The following is a 21366-nucleotide window of genomic DNA, read 5'->3' on the forward strand; positions in this document are numbered from 1 at the left end:
TGTTAACACATGAGATGGCTGCGTCCACTGCAGGAGTAGCCCATCTTTTGGAAAATTTTTCTTCCATAGGATATAGGACAGAGAACCTTTTAGGTGGTAAGAAGATCTTATCTGGCTTGTTCCAATCTTGGAACAAAATTCCCTCTAATAGAGGATGGATCGGAAACACAGCATTGCTTTGAGGCGCCCTCAGTGAGCCCAAAGCTGAAACCGTCGATACCTGGAGATCTGGTACTGGCAAGTTGAATGTCCTATGGACCAAGTCCGACAATCCTTGAATCCACCAGCTCTCCCTCAGGGAGACTGCCCCAGACTCCTCTGTATCCGGGTCTTCGATCCCTGAACCTACTTGGTCCGTGTCCAAGAGGTCGTCCAATTCCCCTGAGGAAAGGACCTCCTCTTCTGAGGGTCCGCGCTCGGGCGACGGAGATCTATTCCGCTTACTGCCCCGCATAGCTGCGGATATCATTTTTTTTTTTTTTTTCCCATGCTTTTCTCATCTCTTTTAAAGAGGTGAGTAATACCTCCTCCGTGACCATCTTAGGGTTGGACTGACCCGCGTCAGCTCCAGCCCCAGATCCCGATGGCCCCAAGGCTCCCTGTAGGGAAAACAGCGGCATACCATGGTACAATACCGAGGTACACCTGCTACCTATTGGTATTTGGAACTATAAAAGTTAATTGTCCAAACACCTGTTTGGGGGATAAAAAAATGCTTCCTCTCCCCTAGATGACTTTTTTTTTTTTTTTTTTTCGTTTTTGTTTCAAATCCAGGAAAGAAAAAACATTCTGTCCCCCTGAGTAGTATTGCAAAGAAAAACTATGAGATGGAAAAGAAACAGCCTATTTCTAGGCTTGACAAAACAGTCCTCTGAAGACTGCAATATCCTTTCTGGCCACTGTGTGTCCTCGGCGCCCCGTGCTGCCGCTCTGGTCTTTCTCCTCAGTTCCAAAGTATTGATGGAACAAACAAGGAAGGGCCGCCCCTTCCTTTAAGCCACTGACCCGCCCTTCCCCCCCAGCAACCTCAAACAGGAAATGCCCCTCCCGACAGGGGGAGGGGGGGGGGATTTTGGGAGGAAGGGACCTCTCTGTTCCAGCAAACTGCGGCCTGCAGCCTGGAACCATGAGGAGGCCAGCGTTTTGCCTGCTTGCAGGCTCTGAGGAGGAAGACTGAATGGAGCATCGCCTGGAGGCCTGCAGGTAAGCAAAGCTCTCTGACACACACATATATTTTTATATAACACAGGCCCCACTCAATGCTTTTCCAACACTACAAGGGAGGTCACATCTTATGGGGAATAATACATAGAGAGCCATCCTATCTTTATGATATGTGACTAGTTTGCCAGATGCAGTGCATAACTTTAGGCATGTCCCCTGTGACCCCCCAGAAAAAAACCTGCTAAGAACCAAGTTCCGCAAGTTTTCCCCTCACTTACCTGCTCCATGCCGCAGGACTTTGCCAAGCAAGAGGCCCAATCTTCCCCCATCTCCGTGGGGATGTCTAGACCTTCAGGCCCTGGGTTCCTATGAAGGATCCACTGTCCTGGGCCCATATAGCACCCTGGCAACAGAAAACTTTAGGTACCCAAAGGTTTCTAAGTTCTGGGCCCAGGGTCCAGCTCTCTAAAAAGAAAAGCATTATGGGCTATACCCCAAGGGTTTGGGGTCCGGTTACTGACCACTTTAGCGCTGAGGCTTTTTTGGACAGAACCGGTAGCTCACCTAATCCCAAGGATGCGGAGGCAAGCTAAACCATGACTAACACCTAAGACACTGGCGTAAAAACTGAGGTACTCCTCCTATGGGAGGGGGTTATATAGGGAGGGGCATTTCCTGTTTGAGATTGCCAGTGTCTACACCTGAAGGTACTCCATATAGTAATGAATGCCGCTCTGTGTCCCGTGATGTACGATAAAGAAAATAAAAACCGCAGAGGTGATCAAATACCACCAAAAGAAAGCTCTATTTGTGGGGAAAAAGGACGCCAATTTCGTTTGGGAGCCACGTCGCATGACCGCGCAATTGTCAGTTAAAGCGACGCAGTGCAGAATCGCAAAAAGGGGCCCGGTCATTGACCAGCAATATGGTCCGGGGCTGAAGTGGTTAAAGTCAATAATGGATCACTTCTCGTTTCTGCTGAAGTTATTCTGATATAAAGCCACCCACATTGTATATACATACACACACACAAAAATGATGCGCTACCTACATTTATCTTTGGTACTGCAAAAAAAAATGGGATTTTGGCTGCTCAGTGACAAGTTACCTTACAGCAGGCGGTCTTTGAGAACACAACTCCTCATTTGGTTGCAGAAGCAGGGATGGACAGGACTCATTCATGGCTTTACTCATCCAGTCTCTTCCCTGCCAAAGACAAAAATTAAATAAAAAATCAAAGCACTTAAAATCACTAACAGGTTCTGTGCCGACCGTTTGATCGGTTGAGAAATAGAAGATTTTAAACATCGATATCTATTCTCCATTATAAACGGTTTTAGAGATAACCAAATCTGTCCTCCAAATGCCTGAGTGGAGTTATTTTGGAAATCTTAACTGCTTCCGCAGTTAATTTGATAAGTAGTGATTTGATCTCTAAACCAGGGCAGAACTAGGCTGGAAGCATTTGCTTCCTGATTCAGTACAATAATATATGTTGAGCTGGTGGCCAGCACCAGCATAAGGAATGCAGAGAGGTGCGGCGCCTCACTTCCCTCTTGCCAGTGCCAGAGACAAGCGTTTGCTAGCAATGCAGTCATCTACCTGCTATCTGTGGTGCCAGGCAGTCATACGTCAAAAGGGGAGGACTGTTTGACATTGTAGCTAGTGTTACAAGGCACCTTAGACAATGGGACAAGGTACAACATGTACTTTTTCCCACCCAGAGCTGCATACTGTAAAATAGAGCTGCACGATTAATCGTCAAGAATCGTTATCGCGATCTTTTTCCCATTGCGAATTATTGACACAGGGTTTCAAGATCTTCGACATGAAAATTTTTTCCTCTCTGCACTTTGGTATGCAAAGAATTTCCTGTCTGCTCTCAGCCAAAAGTCAAAGTCTGGGCAGCCTGCCAAGTTTTGAAAACATTCTTGATCAGTGGAAAGTTAAGTCTAAACATTGTATCACATTGACTTGTACATCAAAGGAATAAACTTCTGTATGTAAATTAGGAACGTTTAACCACTTAAACACCAAACCTTTTTCTGACAGCTCTTTTCAAGTTAAAATCATTATTTTTTTTGCTGGAAAAGTACTTAGAACCCCCAAACATTATATCATTTTTTAGTAGAGACCCTAGAGAATAAAATGGTGGTTGCTGCAATATTTTGTGTTGCACTGTATTTGCGCAGCAGTCTTTTTAAATGCAATCGTTTTGGAAAAAATTACTTTAATGAATTAAAAAAAAAAACTAGCCAGTAAAGTTAGCCCATATTTTTTTGTATAAATGTAAAAGATTTTACGCCGTGAGAATCGTGATCTTCATTCTAAGCAAAAAAATCGTGATTCTCATTTTGGCCAGAATCGTGCAGCTCTACTGTAAAAAACAAAAAAAGTGCAATTTCTCCTTAAAAAGTTTTACCTTGTTTGCAAGACCACATGTAGTTGCAAACTTGCTGTGACCAGTGGACTCTTGGAGATAGCCTTCAGTGATCAATAGCCGTGCCAAAGCCTTCCAGAAAACCTCAGTCCAAGATTTTCCCTTACCAAACAGAGGATGGCGGCGATATCTGTCTGGTAAACGCTGAGAAGTCTATGATTGCAAAAAAAATAAAAAATTGATTTACAATGAAGAAAACATCTTATGCTTGGTTATCAAGTGTGTAACTGAAAAAAAAAAAAAATGGTTTACAGCATATTTATAATCAACACTTATGGATGGAACGGGAAGTAGCTATCCCTATTTAGAATCATAGGAATACATTTAGACACAGTGGCCCGGATTCACATAGCACTTGCGCCGATCTCGAGATACGCCGCGCAAGTGCAAATATGCGCCGTCGTATCTATGCGCCGTGACCACAAAACTAAGATATGCCTAAAAACAAGCTTCATTCCACCGACGTAACCTGCCTACGCCAGCGTAGAGTGGGGGCATATGGCGCTCCGATTGATTATCTTTTCAAATATGCAAATGAGGGAGATACGCCAAATCACGATCGTACTTGCGCCCGACGCAGGCTACGACTGGTGCGCGCAAGTTGTACGTACAGCGTAAAGTATAGGAGGTGTAACTCAGCAGCATCCATGCAAAGGGCTGCACCAGAGAACACAAGCCCTTCAGCTTCTTTAGCAAGGCTGTGGTCTTGGAGGGGTGTTTGGGGTTATCGTTATGTTGGCATACTGCGCTGTGGCCCAGTCTCCAAAGGGAAGGGATCATGCACTGCTTTAGTATGTCACAGTACATGTTGGCATTCATGGTTCCCTCAATGAACTGTAGCTCCCCAGTGCTGGCAGCACTCATGCAGCCCCAGACCATGACACTCCCACCACCATGCTTGACTGTAGGAAAGACACTATTGTCTTGGTACTCCTCACCTGGTTGCAACCACACATGCTTGACACCATCTGAACCAAGTTTACCTTGGTCTCATCAGACCACAGGACATGGTTCCAGTAATCCATGTCCTTAGTCTGCTTGCCTTTAGCAAACTGTTTGAGGGATTTCTTGTGCATCATCATTAGAAGAGGCTTCCTCTGACCAATTTGATGCAGTGTGCGGCGTATGGTCTGAGCAATTACAGCTGACTTCCCACCCCTTCAACCTCTGCAGAAATTCTGGCAGCACTCATATGTCTATTTCCCAAAGACAACCTCTGGATATGACGCTTAGCATGTGCACTCAACTCCTTTGGTTTATCATGGCGAGGCCTGTTCTGAGTGGAACCTGTCCTGTTAAACCGCTGTATGGTCTTGGCCACTGTGCTGCAGCTCAGTTTCAGGGTCTTGGCAATCTTCTTATAGCCTAGGACAGCTTTATGTAGAGCAACAATTCTTCTTTTTCAGATCCTTTAGAGAGTTCTTTGCCATGAGGTGCCATGTTAAACTCCCAGTGACCAGTATGAGAGAGTGATAGCAAGAACACCAAATTGAAACACACCTGCTGCCCATTCACACCTGAGACCTTGTAACACTAATGAGTCACATGACAGTGGGGGGGGGGGATGTTGGTGGCTAATTTGGACATTTTCACTTATGGGTGTACTCACTTTTGTTGTCAGCGGTTTAGACATTAGTGACTGTGTGAGTGGAGTTATTTTGAGGGGATAGCAAAGTTATACAAGCTGTACACTCACTACATTACATTATAAGCAAAGTGTAATTTCTTCAATGTTGTCACATGAAAAGATATAAAAAAAATGATTTACAAAAATTTGAGGGGTGTATTCACTTTTTTGAGATACTGTATATCTAGTGAGTTATTCAGGCACACACAGTTGGAAGATGTTTGTTACAAACTAGTGCTTTGTTTGGTCTTGGAGAACAGAGGGTACACTGTTTATGAAAATGCATTTTCACAGTGGTGAACTATAAAAAAACAAAAGTTACAATTAGGGTTGTCCCGATACCGATACCAGTATCGATACCGAGTATTTGCGGGAGTACTTGTACTCCCTCAAATACCCCCGATACCTAAATAGAATACTTGCCCCATCCGCAATACTACAGCTATTCAAATGAAAGCTGTGATTTTCCCCGCACGCTGTTTAACCCATGCGGCGGTGGCGGCATCTAGGTATGGGGGGACCTGGCTGCATATAGGGGGGACATGGCTGCATATAGGGGGGACATGGCTGCATATGTGGGGGGACATGGCTGCATATGTGGGGGGACATGGCTGCATATGTGGGGGGACATGGCTGCATATGTGGGGGGACATGGCTGCATTTGTGGGGGGACATGGCTGCATTTGGGGACACATTTAAAAAAAAGTATCGGTATTCGGTATCGGCGAGTACTTGAAAAAAAGTATCGGTACTTGTACTCGGTCCTAAAAAAGTGGTATCGGTACAACCCTAGTTACAATTACTGTTTTCCTTTTGTTATTTTAAATTTTTTGTGCACATTTTTACAAAGCTGCATTTAGGGTGATAGCATATAAATATAAGGTTTAAGGTTTTTGTTCTGCCAGAGCTATGGGATTGTAAAAATATCACTTTGTGGGAAATAGGACAAATTGTTGGGATTTATATGTATATAGTGGTCCTGCGAGATTCCCCTTTCTTACATGATAGTAGTTATTAGTTATTTTTCCAAATAAGGCTGATTAGCTGTCACAGTTTTTGCAGGCTCCTCCCCTCTCCATGTGCCATGGGTGCCCACTGGATTCAAGGGCTGGATTGATTTGAACTTGCATAAGCTAATAAGTATATACTCTCATTGTTTAACCATGTCCAGGGCATTTACGATCTTATTGTGTATCAATATACAGATCTTGAAGTTTCATCTCTGCCCATGAGGAAAAGTTACTTGAAATGCAGTGGGCAAGGGCTAAATCCCATTATATTCTTTGTGTGTTGATTACCACATTTACAACAAAGCATATATGTCATTTACAGGAATTCGTGTTTGTCATCTTATGGATACTCTAATATTGAGATTTTGAAATAGTGTATTTATGAGTGAATATTTTTTTCTCTGTCTAATTAGCCACCGTTTTTATACAATTTTATTCTCTGTATAAAAGAAAAGTCAATTAAGTTTTTATATATTTGGGTATTTTTGTATTGGTTCCTCTAAGGCCCCTTTCACACCGAGGAGTTTTTCAGGCAGTTTAGCGCTAAAAATAGCGCCTAAATACCGCCTGAAAAACTCCTGCACTGCATTCTCAATGTGAAAGCCCGAGGGCTTTCACACTGAAGCGATGCGCTGGCGGGAGAAAAAAATTCTTCTGCAAGCAGCATCTTTGGAGCGGTGTGTTTACCGCTCCTTCCCATTGAAAACAATGGGAAACCGCGGTAATATCGCCGTCAATGCCCCCCGGCAGAGGCGCATTGCGGGCGGTATTAACCCTTTTTCAGTCGTTAGCGGGGGTTAATACTGCACCGCTAGCAGCCGAATACGCTGCAATTCCGCGGCAATTCAGACGGTATATTTTTAGCACTGCTATACCGCCACCTCACGTCCTGCCCCAGTGTGAAAGGGGCCTAAATCAGTGGTCTCGAACAGGCGGCCCTCCAGCTGTTGCAAAACTACAAGTTGAGGCATTGCAAGGCTGACAGTTAAGCAGGCTGACTGATAAGAGGCATGGAGGAGCTCAGCTATGAGGAAAGATTAGAAGAACTGAATTTATTTACTCTTGAGAAGAGAAGATTAAGGGGGAATATGATCAACAGGTACAGATATACAAGGGGTCCATATAGTGAACGTGGTGTTGAGTTATTCACTTTACGGTCAACACAAAGGACAAGGGGGCACTCTTTACATCTAGAGTAAGAGATTTTATCTCCAAATACAGAAAGGTTTCTTCACAGTAAGAGCTGTGAAAATGTGGAACAGACTCCCTGCAGAGGTGGTTCTGGCCAGCTCAGTAGATTGCTTTAGGAAAGGTCTGGATTCTTTCCTAAATGTACATAATATAACTGGGTACTAACATTTATAGGTAAAGTTGATCCGGGGAAAATTTGATTGCCTCTCGGGGGATCAGGAAGGAATTTTTTCCCCTGCTGTAGCAAATTGGAACATGCTCTGCTGTTTTTTTTTGCCTTCCTCTGAATCAACTGTGGGTATAGAATTGGGTATATGGGATTGTATTATATTATCATTATTTTTTTTATAGTTGAACTGGATGGACTTGTGTATTTTTTCAACCTGACTAACTATGTAAGCATGACTCCCACAGGCAGAGTCATGATCATTTGAGAACCCTGCTCTAAATTATATATTAGGATGTTGGCACCTCATTTGAATCACAACTCTGCCTAATACATAAGTGTATTCAAGGCAACGCCCCCCAATATCTATGCGAAAAAATAAAAGCCCATAACCCCAATCGCATTCTGCGGTCCACCAATCAAAACCTCCTCCAGATACCCAAGGCCAGATACAAGTCCAAAGGAGATCGAAGATTTGCAGTCCAGGGACCTCGCCTGTGGAATGCACTACCAACCACCATCCGACTGGAGTCGGACCACTTGGCCTTCAGGAGAAAGATTAAAACCCATCTCTTCTGAGGTCAAGGGGTTCCTTACCCATGAAATGGATACAGCGCCCAGAGGCGATTCAGTTTGCATGTGTTGCGCTTTACAAGTCTCTCTCTCTCTCTCTCACAATTTATATTCTGTATACAGCTACATTCATGACAGAGAAACTGAATCACTTTAAAGGATAAGTTGACCTTAGGGAACATGTTACATGTTCTATCCAATTTTAGGGTTGAACAGGTTACATTGTCCCACTGCTGCAGCCACTGCCCGCTGCCCCTCTCTCTGTGTCAGCGGTATGGGGAGAAAAGTTTCCCGTACTAGCTGTCATGGTTTGAAAACAAAATGGCCGGGTCATTCAGACACAGAGTTCTGTATGTTTGAATGAACTACAAGTCCCAACGTCCTTAGAGGATGTTAGCTTGTAGTCATCAATGAACTATCACTGCGCTATGGAGCATCGAGGTAGTTCATTGCGTCTCGCTGTTACCTGCAAAAAAAATTGGATTTTATGCTCACCTTTAGTTAAGGTGTGAGTTTTACACACCTGGGAAACAGACACTTGATGTCAGAAACCCCAAGAGGCACCATTGCCCTGGTCGAATGCATCATGATAGGGAGGCGCTCGACCCTTTATGGCGTAAGCCTGATCAGGATCTGTCGGGTCCACCTCAAAATGGTGGCCGATGAGACTGCTGGGCCCTTCTTGGGACCAGCCACCGAAACAAACAGTGAGTCTGAACTCCGGAACGGAGCAGTAACAGACAAGTATATTCTCGGAGCTCGGACAGCGTCCGAGGAATGCCACGTCGTCTCCTTAGGATTCGACGGATGAGGACACAAGTATGGCAGTACAATGTCTTCCTTGAGATGGAAGGTTGAAATGACCATAGGAAGAATCTAAGGCAGCACCATCTTATCCTTGTGGAAGATCAGATAGGGAGCCTTTCATGACAAGGCTGCCAGCTCAGAACCCGTCTTAGCTGACATAACAGCCACCGCTAGGGCTACCTCGTGGGTGGAAGCATGATGTGTTTGTAACCCATTGAGCAGTAACTTTGCCCACTCCGTGAGTGACTCTGCCTTCTTGTCCGCCGGGTCCTTGAAGGGTAGCAAGCTTGTTTAGTCTGGACACAGGAGGGTCCACTATGGGGGGCGAGGTCCATTTCTTTAAGAAACTCTCCTCCAGTGGGTAACATACCGCTAGGTTTTTAGGTACAACATTTTTTTGTGGTCTGTCCCATTCCTTGTATAAAAGTTTGTCTAAATAAGACACAAAAGGGAACACTTTAGCAGTGCGTGTCGCCTTACGGAACCCAAAGGGGACCGGCGCTTCTGTTGCTTCTACAGACCCCTCTATTTTTAGGGTACCTCGCACTGCAGTGATAAGGTCACTCACCAGAGCCTTCTCGCAAGCTGACCTGGGTTCAGAGTCATCCTCACTGTCTGGCCGCTCTAGGTCTGCACCGTCAGATACCTGGCAGGGTCCTGAGTGGTAGCTAGACCTGGCTCCGTATCGGAGTTGTCCCCAGAAGATGGCGGGGGGTGCTTTCTAGCCCCCGTTCTTCCACACGCGGATTACACCTTGGCAATGAAGGCATCTAGGATTGCCGACATAGCGTCCCACTGATACATCGGGTACAGGGGCATCAATTGCCAGCTCAGGTGTTTCAGGGAAAAAAACGTCTGTTTCTGACGCCATGCTGCCCACACGCTTGACACAGGGATTCCATGCAAGGTGGACAACCCACCCTCCTAACTGCAGCAGAGATGAGGGGTACCCCCCCCCCCCCAGAGGACTCACCACCCTGGAACCAGCAGTGCAGTGCAGTGCCATTTAGCTGAGCTGCTTCTTGTCCACTGAATATAACTGTCAGTCTGCTAAATGGCTGCTATCTACAAGGCTGCTGTCCTTATCAGCTTGTTTGCTAGTCAGCAGCGTGTGTCTGTTTGGCTGCTGATTTATAAGATGGCCGCCGCTCTGGCGCTAGAGGTCAAGCATACTGAGGCCCCAAAAGCATGGCCGCCAATGCTGTAATACTTTCATGGGCTACCAAATAATGGCCGCTGGGCGGGATGCTAGAGGCCCCAGTTTCATGGGGAAATGCTGCCGGAAATAGCTGTTCTAAGCGCCCTTCTTGGGGCGCAGGCCGCTGAGCGGCCGGGAGACGCGGTACAGCCCCCCCTTTGGCGCCGTGTGAGCAACACCTCCAGCGCTGAGCGGCTACAAGAAAATGGCCACCGTAGTGCATATAGACCCCAGAAGTATGGCCGCCGAGCTCCGAGTAGAGGCCAACAGTGGCTACAAGAAAATGGCCGCCAGGTTTACAAACAATCCAGCATGGTCACAGAAAAAATGGTCGCCAGACACACAGCAGCAGAATCTCTTATGCAGCTCTCTACATTAAAGGGGGAAGCAGCAGCTGACAACATGGACACAACTATGCCATATCTATGCACTTATACTTTATATTGGTTCTCAGGTGGAGCTCCCCAGGGCAACCCCCACCTCAGCAGTCTAGGGAGGAGGGAAGGGGAAGGAGGGGAGAAGGGAAATATAGAGCCCTTTACTCACCTCTCCAGGGATGCCCAGCTCTATTTTCTTGCCGAAGCAAGGTAGTAGTACTTACCCTCCTGTGGATTTATGCTGGAGCATCCTGGACGGCGCATCTTCCGCATGGTAACAGAGATGATTGTCGGCCAGGCTACTGCGACTCGGCCCTGTAGACCGGTCTTTATGCAAGCCCTGGAGCACATAGCTCACCGGCCACCCGTAGAGCAACGGGCATGTCGTGGACGACCCAGCGCGCAGCTACAGTCGGCACACGCTCGATGGCCGAAACTGGGAAGAATACAAGGATTAGTTGCGCCTTTAACCTCTTAATGACCGATGCATGTACATATACGTCGGCAAAATGGCACGGACAGGCAGAACGACGTGCCCGCACTTAGCTGCCTTTCCGCGGGTCCGATCGGGACCCCCCAGGACATGCGGCGGTCGGAAAGCCTCAGGGAGCGATCCGGGATGAGGGCACGGCTATTCGTTTTTAGCCGCCCCCTCGCGATTGCTCCCCGGAGCTGAAGAACAGGGAGAGCCGTATGTAAACACGGCTTCCCCGTGCTTCACTGTGGCGGCTGCATAGATCGAGTCATCCCTTTTATAGGGAGACTCGATCGATGACGTCAGACCTACAGCCAAACCCCCCTACAGTTGTAAACACACACTAGGTGAAGCTGAACTCCTTCAGCGCCCCCTGTGGTTAACTCCCAAACTGCAACTGTCATTTTCACAATAAACAATGCAATTTTTGGTCCCAAAAATGTGTAAAAATTGTCCTAAGTGTCTGCCATAATGTCGCAGTCACGAAAAAAATCGCTGATCACCGCCATTAGTAGTAAAAAAAAAAAAAAAACTATCCCCTATTTTGTAAACGCTATAAATTTTGCGCAAACCAATTGATAAATGCTTATTGCGATTTTTTTTTACCAAAAATAGGTAGAAGAATACGTACCGGCCTAAACTGAGGAAAAATAAAATTTTTATATATGTTTTTGGGGGATATTTATTATAGCCACAAGTAAAAAATATTGCATTTTTTTTCAAAATTGTCACTCTATTTTTGTTTATAGGGCAAAAAATAAAAACCGCAGAGGTGATCAAATACCACCAAAAGAAAGCTCTATTTGTAGGAAAAAAAGGACGTCAATTTTGTTTGGAAGCCACGTCGCACGACCGCGCAATTGTCAGTTAAAGCGACGCAGTGCAGAATCGCAAAACCTGGCCTGGGCATTTAGCTGCCTAAAGGTTCGGGGCTTAAGTGGTTAAAGCAGTTGATTTGCATCTGAACAGGCCCTTATAAAGTGTTTTGATCTAAACTGTACACCAACAATTGGTGGTTTATTAACAGGAACACCGACTAATAATTAAATGAAAGTGATATCTTAGCATTAAAAGCAGAAAACATTGAAACTACAAATCAGTTATGATTGCTGCCTTTGCAGACTGATTTGAGAAACATCTCATTAAATGTGATCAGACACAGCAAACCACTTATTTCTTTCTTTCTTTTTTTTTTTACTTTAGAGGTTTCCTTTCTGGAGATCTCTTTATCTTTCATCGTAACAAAGGCAGTATAAAATTTCATCAATGACAACGTCCTAATTCGAAAGTTCCCAGGAGAACTTTCACTTCACCAGACTGACTAGTTTTTCATATAAATAGACGAAACCTGATCCCCCTCCTGTGATCTATTTTGGGACTGCCTGAAAGCCCATCTGCAGCTAGTTATCATGAGGGATAAAATGTACAGGTGTATGAAAAACAAAAATAATCATTTCGTCTGGTAAATTATTTTAAATGGCTTTTTAAAGATTTATATATTGCATTTTTTGCAAAGACAATTTGTACTAACTTTTTTACATAATGCAAAAGACAGGTGAATCAAAAACAAAAATTATTTTAAAAGAGCCACTGTATTGTTTAGATATGCAGAAGTTGCAGTATCTGTGCAAATCATGAAACAATTGACATGAAGCTTAATGCAAACCTGTTTAACCACTTCCCGCCCGGCCTATGGCCGATTTACGTCCGGGAAGTGGTTATGAAATCCTGACAGGACGTTCTAGAACGTCCTGCAGGATTTCATGCCGCGCGCGCCCGTGGGGGCGCGCATCGCGGCGATCGGTGATGCGGGGTGTCAGTCTGACACCCTGCATCTCCGATCTCGGTAAAGAGCCTCCGGCGGAGACTCTTTACCACGTGATCAGCCGTGTCCAACCACGGCTGATCACGATGTAAACAGGAAGAGCCGCCGATGGCTCTTCCTCACTCGCGTCTGACAGACGCGAGTAGAGGATAGCCGATCGGCGGCTCTCCTGACAGGGGGGGTTAGCGCTGATTGTTTATCAGCGCAGCCCCCCCTCGGATCGCCACACTGGACCACCAGGGTGCCCACCCTGGAGCACCAGGGTGGGCAAAAAAAAAAAAAAGCTAAAAAAAAAAAAAAAAGTCAAAAAAATAAATAAAAAATAAAACATAAAGAAAAAAGATGCCAGTCAGTGCCCACAAATGGGCACTGACTGGCAACAATCAGTGCTGCCACCCCAGTGTCCATCAGCGCCACCCCAGTGTCCATCAGCGCCACCCCAGTGTCCATCAGCGCCACCCCAGTGTCCATCAGTGCCACCCCACAGTGCCCATCCATGCCCAGTGCCCACCTAGCAGTGCCCATCTGTGCCACCCATGAGTGCCCATCTGTGCCGCCCATGAGTGCCCATCTGTGCCGCCTATGAGTGCCCAGTGCCGCCCATGAGTGCCCATCAGTGCCGCCTATGTGTGCCCATCAGTGCCGCCTATGTGTGCCCATCAGTGCCGCCTATGTGTGCCCATCAGTGTCGCATACCAGCGCCGCCAATCAGTGCCACCTCATCTGTGCCCGTCAGTACTACCTCATCGATGTCCATCAGTGCCATCTCATCGGTGCCCATTAGTGCCGCCATATCAGTGCCCGTAATTGAAAGAGAAAACTTATTTACAAAAAAATTAACAGAAAAAAATAAAAACGTAATTTTTTTTCCAAATTTTCAGCCTTTTTTTAGTTGTTGCGCAAAAAAAAAAAATCGCAGAGGTGATCAAATACCACCAAAAGAAAGCTCTATTTGTGGGGAAAAAAGGACGCCAATTTTGTTTGGGTACAGTGTAGCATGACCGCGCAATTGCCATTCAAAGTGCGACAGTGCTGAAAGCTGAAAATTGGCTTGGGCGGGAAGCTGCGTAAGTACCTGGTATGGAAGTGGTTAATGTTATAAGCCTATTAGTTCATAACTGCCAGATCCCAGTTTGGATGCTACCAAATGTTGGGCTCCAAAGGTCAACAAAAAGTAACTGCCCTCGGCAGTACTTTCTAATATTTTCCTAACAGCTGAATTCAACGCCTCCTGTCCTTGGGTGGCAATAATCACTCATAAACTTATGGAGGAGCAGTGTTATGATACTAAGCTGCTTTCCTGATAGAATCTACAAAACACTTTCCCCTTTCATCTCCATTACACATAGGACAGTTGCACTATAGTTCACAGAAGATAGGTGGAAAAGATGACAAAATTGTTTAGATTTGGGGGGTTAGTTGTTACAAAGCCACCAGATGTTTAGCAAGATCAACAGGATTTTTTTTGTAATTTCAGAAAATATTCTTAGCCAGAAAAAAGAAAACAACTAATGCAGCCACCCTATTATTGACTGTTAACCAGTGTAGTTTATTTTTTTTCTTGGGTATATCTTTTCAAGAAGGAGGGAGAACAAAAGGAGCAGTGCATCTGACTCCAATGAAGGATTTAGGCCTGGTTCACACCTATGCATTTTTTATTGCCTTTTCAGTTTTGCAGAAACACAGTACAGTTTCCTATGGATGTAGTTCACATCTGTGTTTTATGGAAAGGACCAGGGACTTTTTTCTGTTTTTTTGTTCCATAGTTTTCAATGGATGAAAAGCATGCATTGAAAAAATGAAAAATGCACCTGCAATAAGCAAACTGCAACCTGCAAAGCTGTGAATCAGGCATTAGGGCTCATTTGCATCAACTGCATTGGGCTGCATTGCTGAGCAAAGGTTTCTGTAAAAAAACAAAAACAAACAGGCAATTTGCCTTATGTCCTATTGCTTCAGTTCGTACCAACCCACATGCAGAAAACAGGTAGAATATATTGCATTTTTGTGCAGCACATTCCAGTTTTCTGTAACACAACATGCTGTGGCATTTTACAATACATTGAAATGTAAAGTAAAGAAATACAAAAATAGAGCACTGCAATTCGTGTTGACAACACATTGCAGTAAAAATGTACACCAGAAACATTTTGGCTAGCCCCGACTCACCCTAATAACTTGCTCTGGAGTGCGAATGTGGAGGATCCCCCTGAACGCTTGCTGGGCTCCATGTCACAGCTCCGACGACTTTGGCGTCGGCTGTCGCGATCGTGTGGACTGTCCTCGGAGCGTTTATACCCATAGAGCAATGGCGGACTATCTGGTCCCAGGCAGCTAAGAGCTCACTTTGTACGCTGTATAAGGAGAATGCATATAAGGTCCTTCTATTTTGGTATATGAATGAATGACTTGTATAGCGCAACGCATGTGAACTGAATCGCCTCTGGGCGCTTTTTCCAGCCAGTATCTGCTTGGCTGGTGCGGTCATTTTTACCCCGTAGGATCATGACACACTAGGGACACACAGTCATACACACATATAGACTGGGCCAATTTTTTTGGACGAGATCCAATTTACCTACCAGCATGTCTTTGGAGTGTGGGAGGAAACCGGAGTACCCGGAGGAAACCCACGCAGACACAGGGAGAACATGCAAACTCCAGGCAGATGGTGTCGTGGTTGGGATTCGAACCAGCGAACCTTTTGCTGCTACTCACTGCACCACTGTGCTGCCCATATGACCCCTGACGTGCTTCACGCCATATACCCCACTAGTTCTGATCGATGCTGGCGATGTCAGGGGGATAAAGGCTCCCTCTTCCACATTTACTGGAGTTGCCCGTTGATCACCCCCTACTGGACCGAGGTGTATCGACTGCTGATACACAGGTCCCCATGTCCCCCAAATTTTTCCTATTTGGCCTATCTCCCCTGAGAGTCTCTACGCCTTGTAAAAAGTTAACACGCCATATCCTCACAGCTGCCCGCTGCCTTATAGCCCTAAATTGGAAAAAACGCTCCCCCCCTAGCCCAGAGGCCTTGCATGCTAGAATCAAGGATGTGGAGCTGATGGAGAGAATGACTGCCAGGATACAGGACAGATTGGAAACCCACGACATTGTCTGGGGGCCCTGGCGCCTTCGGGAGGACCAGCCATGATAAGGTAAATGAGCTAACTCGATCACCTCTCCCTCTTCTTTCCTCTCTACCCCTCATTTTATTTATTTTCTGTCCCTTCTTTCTTTCTCCCTCCTATTGGGAGTTCTCCTGTGACTCCCCCCATGTTTAATGTTTTGCAGTACACTTATGTGTTTGACTATGATATGATATACGACCTCAGCTTTGTGCTAGCTAGTGCCTGGGAACTTGACGATGGTCCGCATTACTTACTACTTTAATACCTGCTACACAGGCGAATGTGTGCCTTATTTCCTTGTCTCTCCCTATGCTGTGTCATATGTTCCTTTATGCTGTAAACAACCATATCTTTTCAATAAAAAGTTATTTGATTTAAAAATGTACACCAGCATGAATGAGTTTTGCACACGAAAATGCAGTGTGAATAGGCCAAAGCTTATTTTGGAAACATTGGCGCAGATCCACAAAGATCTGCCCCGGTGCATCGTATCGGAGATACGTTAAGCCGCCGTACCTTACCTGGCTTTAAATCGAATCCATAAAGAATTTCCGCCGTGTTACGGCGGCGTAGTGCATCTCAAGCGGCGTAACGGCGCGGAATTCAAATGCGGCGAGTAGGGGGCGTGTTTCATTTAAATGAAGCGCGTCCCCGCGCCGAACGAACTGCGCATGCTCCGTTTCTAAATTTCTCGCCGTGCATTGCGCTAAATGACGTCGCACCCGATTCACGGACGACTTACGCAAACGGAAAAAAAAATTTGAAAATAAACGCGGGAACGACGGCAATACTTAACATAGCAGGTTTAACTATACGCAACTAAATACCAGCTTTAACTATACGCCGGAAAAAGCCGACTAGAGACGCCGGAAAAAAATGCGACGGCCGCTCGTACATTCGTGGATCGTCAGAAATAGCTAATTTGCATATTCGACGCGGAAAACGAAGTGAACGCCACCCAGCGGACGCTGAAGAATTGCATCTTAGATCCGAAGGCGTACGAAGACGTAAGCCTGTCGGATCTAACCCAGATGCCGTCGTATCTTGTTTTGAGGATTCAAAACAGAGATACGACGCGGGTAATTTGAAAGTACGCCGGCGTATCAGTAGATACGTCGGCGTACTCGCTCTGTGGATCTGCCCCATTGTCTTTAAGGCCTATTCTAGTCCTTTTTGCATCCATACTGTGGTTATTGCTTCATTCAAGAAGTTTTGATTGCATTTAGGATTGTTTTCTTTCAACTCTATCGCACACAAGAGCAGTTTTCCAAATTGGACTGAAATTCCGAAATTTCAAATATATATTATTTAGAGGTAGTCAGTCAGTCAACTCTCCAACTTGCAAAAGACAGAAATAGAAAAAAAAATCCTAGTTTTATACTTCTGTGAAAATATTTTTTGCAGATGGTAATTTCTTCCTGTTTGATTCAACCTTACAAAATTGATTGAAAGCGATCATAAAAGCCAAAAAGTTTTACTTAGATGTGGTTGTAGTATCAAACATATCTACAAAATTAAACTGTGTACACCTTAAAGTGAACCTGTCACATTTGCCTAATTTGATCAAACACCACAAGGCTATGAGCAGAAACCACAAGGTATCTGAAGGTACCTTTGTTGTTCGTGGAATTGTATTTTCTTCTGAGAAGACTCAACATTCTTCCCTTGAGGAGGGACCCACCTCAGACTAAGGAAGACTATAAAGATGGCATATACTTTAGCAGAAAGCAAAATTCCAAGCCACTGGAGTTAGGGGACTCCGAATTTGTGCTGTTAGCAGCACGGCAACAGCTAGTCGAGTGCGAGTTGGGGCACCTGGTACAGCAGAAATAGCCGACTGTGTCCAGAATAAGATATGTTGCAGTGCTAGACAATGTAGCATTTGGTACTCGAAAAACCCAGCAACAAGTGAATGGTCAGGTGACTGAAAGAGACCAGGTTAATGTACGTGGGCAGTAAAAATTAAAAAGGAATAGAATTCAAGGTCTCTTGCAAATAGGAGCAGCAGGAAAAAGATGCTTCTTTAATGTTGAAGGGCAGGAGAGGGAGCACACATATGCAACACTCTACCCAGTGGATGACTTCAGCGCTAACCAGTTCACAATGAGACTGTCAAGAAGTGGGAAACTTACAGGTGATTGGCAGTCCTAGCAACTAGGTAGTTTCCAGTGCATTGCGTATTCAGAAGGTGAGTCCTTAGAGACAGGGTCAGGGGCTCATGCATTGTCATTTCTCTGGGCTTGGAAAATGCTACACAGCTAACTCTAATGCCGCGTACACACGATCGGAAGTTCCAACAAAACCGTGGATTTTTTTCCAACGGAATGGTGGCTCAAACTTGTGTTGCATACACGTCAGGAACGCAGTCGTACAAAACGACGACAAGCCGAGAAAAATGAAGTTCAACGATTCCGAGCATGCGTATGATTTTTGTGCGTCAGAATTGCATACAGACGATCGGAATTTCCGAAAAGGACTTTTGCTGTCGGAAAATTTGAGAACCGGCTCTCAAATTTTTGTTGTCGGAAATTACGACAGCAAATGTCCGATGGAGTCTACACACGGTCGGAATTTCCGACAAAAAGCTCACATCGAACATTTGTTGTCAGAATTTCCGATCGTGTGTACGCGTCTGGAAGATGCCACAATGCAGAAACCTGTGGCCAAAGGTCACATTGCAGAATAGCACTACATGTCCAAGTGTAGTGGGGTCTGGATACAACAATCTAAATTTAGGCTTAGGAAAGGCTGATCCAAATAACTGTACATGTAGACCAGCTCAGCAATGACAAAAATAACTTCAAAAAGATGTCCATCTTTATATTTTAGTGGTTCTCAACTTCAGTGAGACCAGGGCCTGGTAGTGAGTGAGTGAGTGAAAAACTTATATAGCGCAGCACATGCGAACTGAATCGCCTCTGGGCGCTGTATCCATTCTCAGGGCAAGGAACCCTTTGACCTCAGAAGAGATGGGTTTTAATCTTTCTCCTGAAGGCCAAGTGGTCTAACTCCATTCGGATGGTGGCTGGTAGAGCGTTCCACAGTCGAGGTCCCTGGACTGCAAATCTTCGATCTCCTTTGACTTGTATCTGGCTTTGTGTATCTGGAGTAGGTTTTGATTGGTGGATCGCAGAATGCGATTGGGGTTTTGGGCTTTTATTTTTTCGCATAGATATTGGGGGGCGTTACCTTGAATACACTTATGCATTAGGCAGAGTGCCTTGAAAGTGATTCTGTCTTTTACCGGCAACCAATGAAGGGATCTCAGAGAAGGTGAGATTGATTCCCATGTTTTTTTCCCAGTCACAAGTCGAACGGCCGTATTTTGAACGACTTGCAGACGAGTGATTTTGTTAAAACCTTTCATGCCCCAATAGTGAAAAAAATGTTAAAACTTGTACAATAAGAGTATGGGAATGACAACTATGAATTCCCATTCTTTATAGTACGAATATAAACCTATTCACCTGCTATGTATGTCTATTGATCCACCTTCCGGTCATGCATGATTGCAAGAAAGTTCAATAGAAATACATAGCAGGCTGTTCTGGTTATAAAGTTTAACATAAGATAAAAAAAAAACGAATGTTGCCATCAGTAGATCAAACCATAATGATGCATTCCCTGCAGTGGTATGGAAAGAAATAATGGCAAATATAAGGTTTAAAACTTTACCACAGATACTTACAGATCCACGAAGAAACAAAACAGGGACACCAATGCCAAATTTTTCACCCAACGCTTCTACTGCAGATAAGAGCTGAAGGGTCTGTGGACCAAAGTCTTCAAGACTATCTTCTACATCCTTAAGGTTATATTTTAATCTACAAAAACACACATAAAAAACAAGTTATTATTGAGAGTTTTCATTCAATACAAATACAGAAATAACAAAACATTAGTTAATAGGGTAAAAAAGCACCCTATCATAAGTGTATATAGGAGAATATATGACATACAAGACCATGTGATCACATAACAGGGAAATGTAACCCCAAAAAAATATTTTGCATGTCTTTTGTACCAGTCCTTACATAAAAAAAAACATTAGGTGTGCAATTATACAAAAAAAAAAAAAAAAAAGATATTTGCCTAGCAAAAATGCTGCTACATTTGTTCTATGTGAATGGGGCGAAATCGAATGTTCTAGTATTGGAACCCTTGCTGGCTGGGATTAGACAAAATCACAATATCGGGAATATCAATCGATGGGGAGGAATATAAACTAGCGGCTTACGCCGATGATATTTTGTTTTATATTACAAGCCCCAGGACAACCCTCCCCAACCTTATGAAAACCCTAAAAAACGATGGTGAGGTCTCAAACTTCAAAATCCTCAATATAAAAGTGTGAGGCTACAGGAGGAGAGAATTTTCAAACAGGACTTCTCATTTGTATGGAGGGATACCAAGTTAAAATACTTGGGAGTTAAAATAACAACCTCACTAGAGACTATTTACCAGCTGAACTTTATCCCTCTGTTGAATGTCATCAAAACCGACTTAAATAAAATAGCCTCTAGACAAAGGTCATGGGTAGGTAGGATAAACTGTTTTAAAATGGTAATCCTTCCTAAAATATTATATAAACTGCAGATGTTACCAATCCCAAATACATATTTTAAAATATTAAACACGCTATTGCTTAGGTTCATTTGGCAGAACAAAAAGCCCCGTATAAGTCTGGAGGTGAGATAAGGCACAAGGTGGTTTGGGGCTACCAGATTAAAAAATGAATTACACCGCTATTCTTATGTCACGGGTGATTGCATGGGTAAAAAAGACCAAAAGAAAAATCATGGGTTAGATTGGATTTTTAAATAAAGAAAAATCATGGGTTAGATTGGAAAGTCGGTATCAATATTAGACTGTACTAGTTTTGCATTTGTGGGGCCGGGCTAAATTTGTGTTGATGGAATTTTTCTGTCTAAAACATAAAAAAATGGTACTCATTTGATTGGTGTCTAGGACATTAACAGGTGGAGCTGCAGGGAGTAGGCAAGCTAGGGGTCCTAGGAGGCCTTCAGTCAGAGTGAAGTTACGTTGGGAAAAATATCCCACCCTCCCTCCCCTTTATTTTTTCTGGAAATTGAATGTTCTCCTGTTTAATCTACAGTTCAGATTTTACTTATTCATAAAAATACAGTGGCTTGGGGCAGCCTTTAACCCTTTTTTACCGCTGACTTATTTTGTACGTCAGCAGCAGTAGGGGGCTTTAAACATGTGTAAATCAGACAAACCAACTGTGGGCTGTTAGATGGAAGATGTCTGATCGCTTCAAGCACCCCAGCATGATAGAATTTTTGGCCTAACGCGATAGAAAAAATAAAGTATTTAAAGAGACAGCACACTGAGGTCACTTTATTATATTTACAT

At 44.4% G+C, this 21366-nt stretch overlaps 1 protein-coding gene across 2 annotated transcripts in view; it reads right to left on the minus strand.

Moving 5' to 3' along the window:
- WRN (WRN RecQ like helicase) overlaps positions 1-21366 on the minus strand; it is a 257949-nt gene that overhangs the window by 92569 nt on the left and 144014 nt on the right. For both annotated transcript variants that reach the window (XM_040325345.1, XM_040325344.1), the window contains exons 23-25: positions 19679-19814; positions 3587-3757; positions 2273-2370 (exon numbers count right to left, since the gene is read on the minus strand). In XM_040325345.1, coding sequence (XP_040181279.1) covers positions 2273-2370; positions 3587-3757; positions 19679-19814 — 405 coding nt within the window. The remainder of the gene's footprint in view (positions 1-2272; positions 2371-3586; positions 3758-19678; positions 19815-21366) is intronic.

Source organism: Rana temporaria, chromosome 1 (genome assembly GCF_905171775.1).
Source record: "Rana temporaria chromosome 1, aRanTem1.1, whole genome shotgun sequence".
Taxonomy (NCBI): Eukaryota; Metazoa; Chordata; class Amphibia; order Anura; family Ranidae; genus Rana; species Rana temporaria.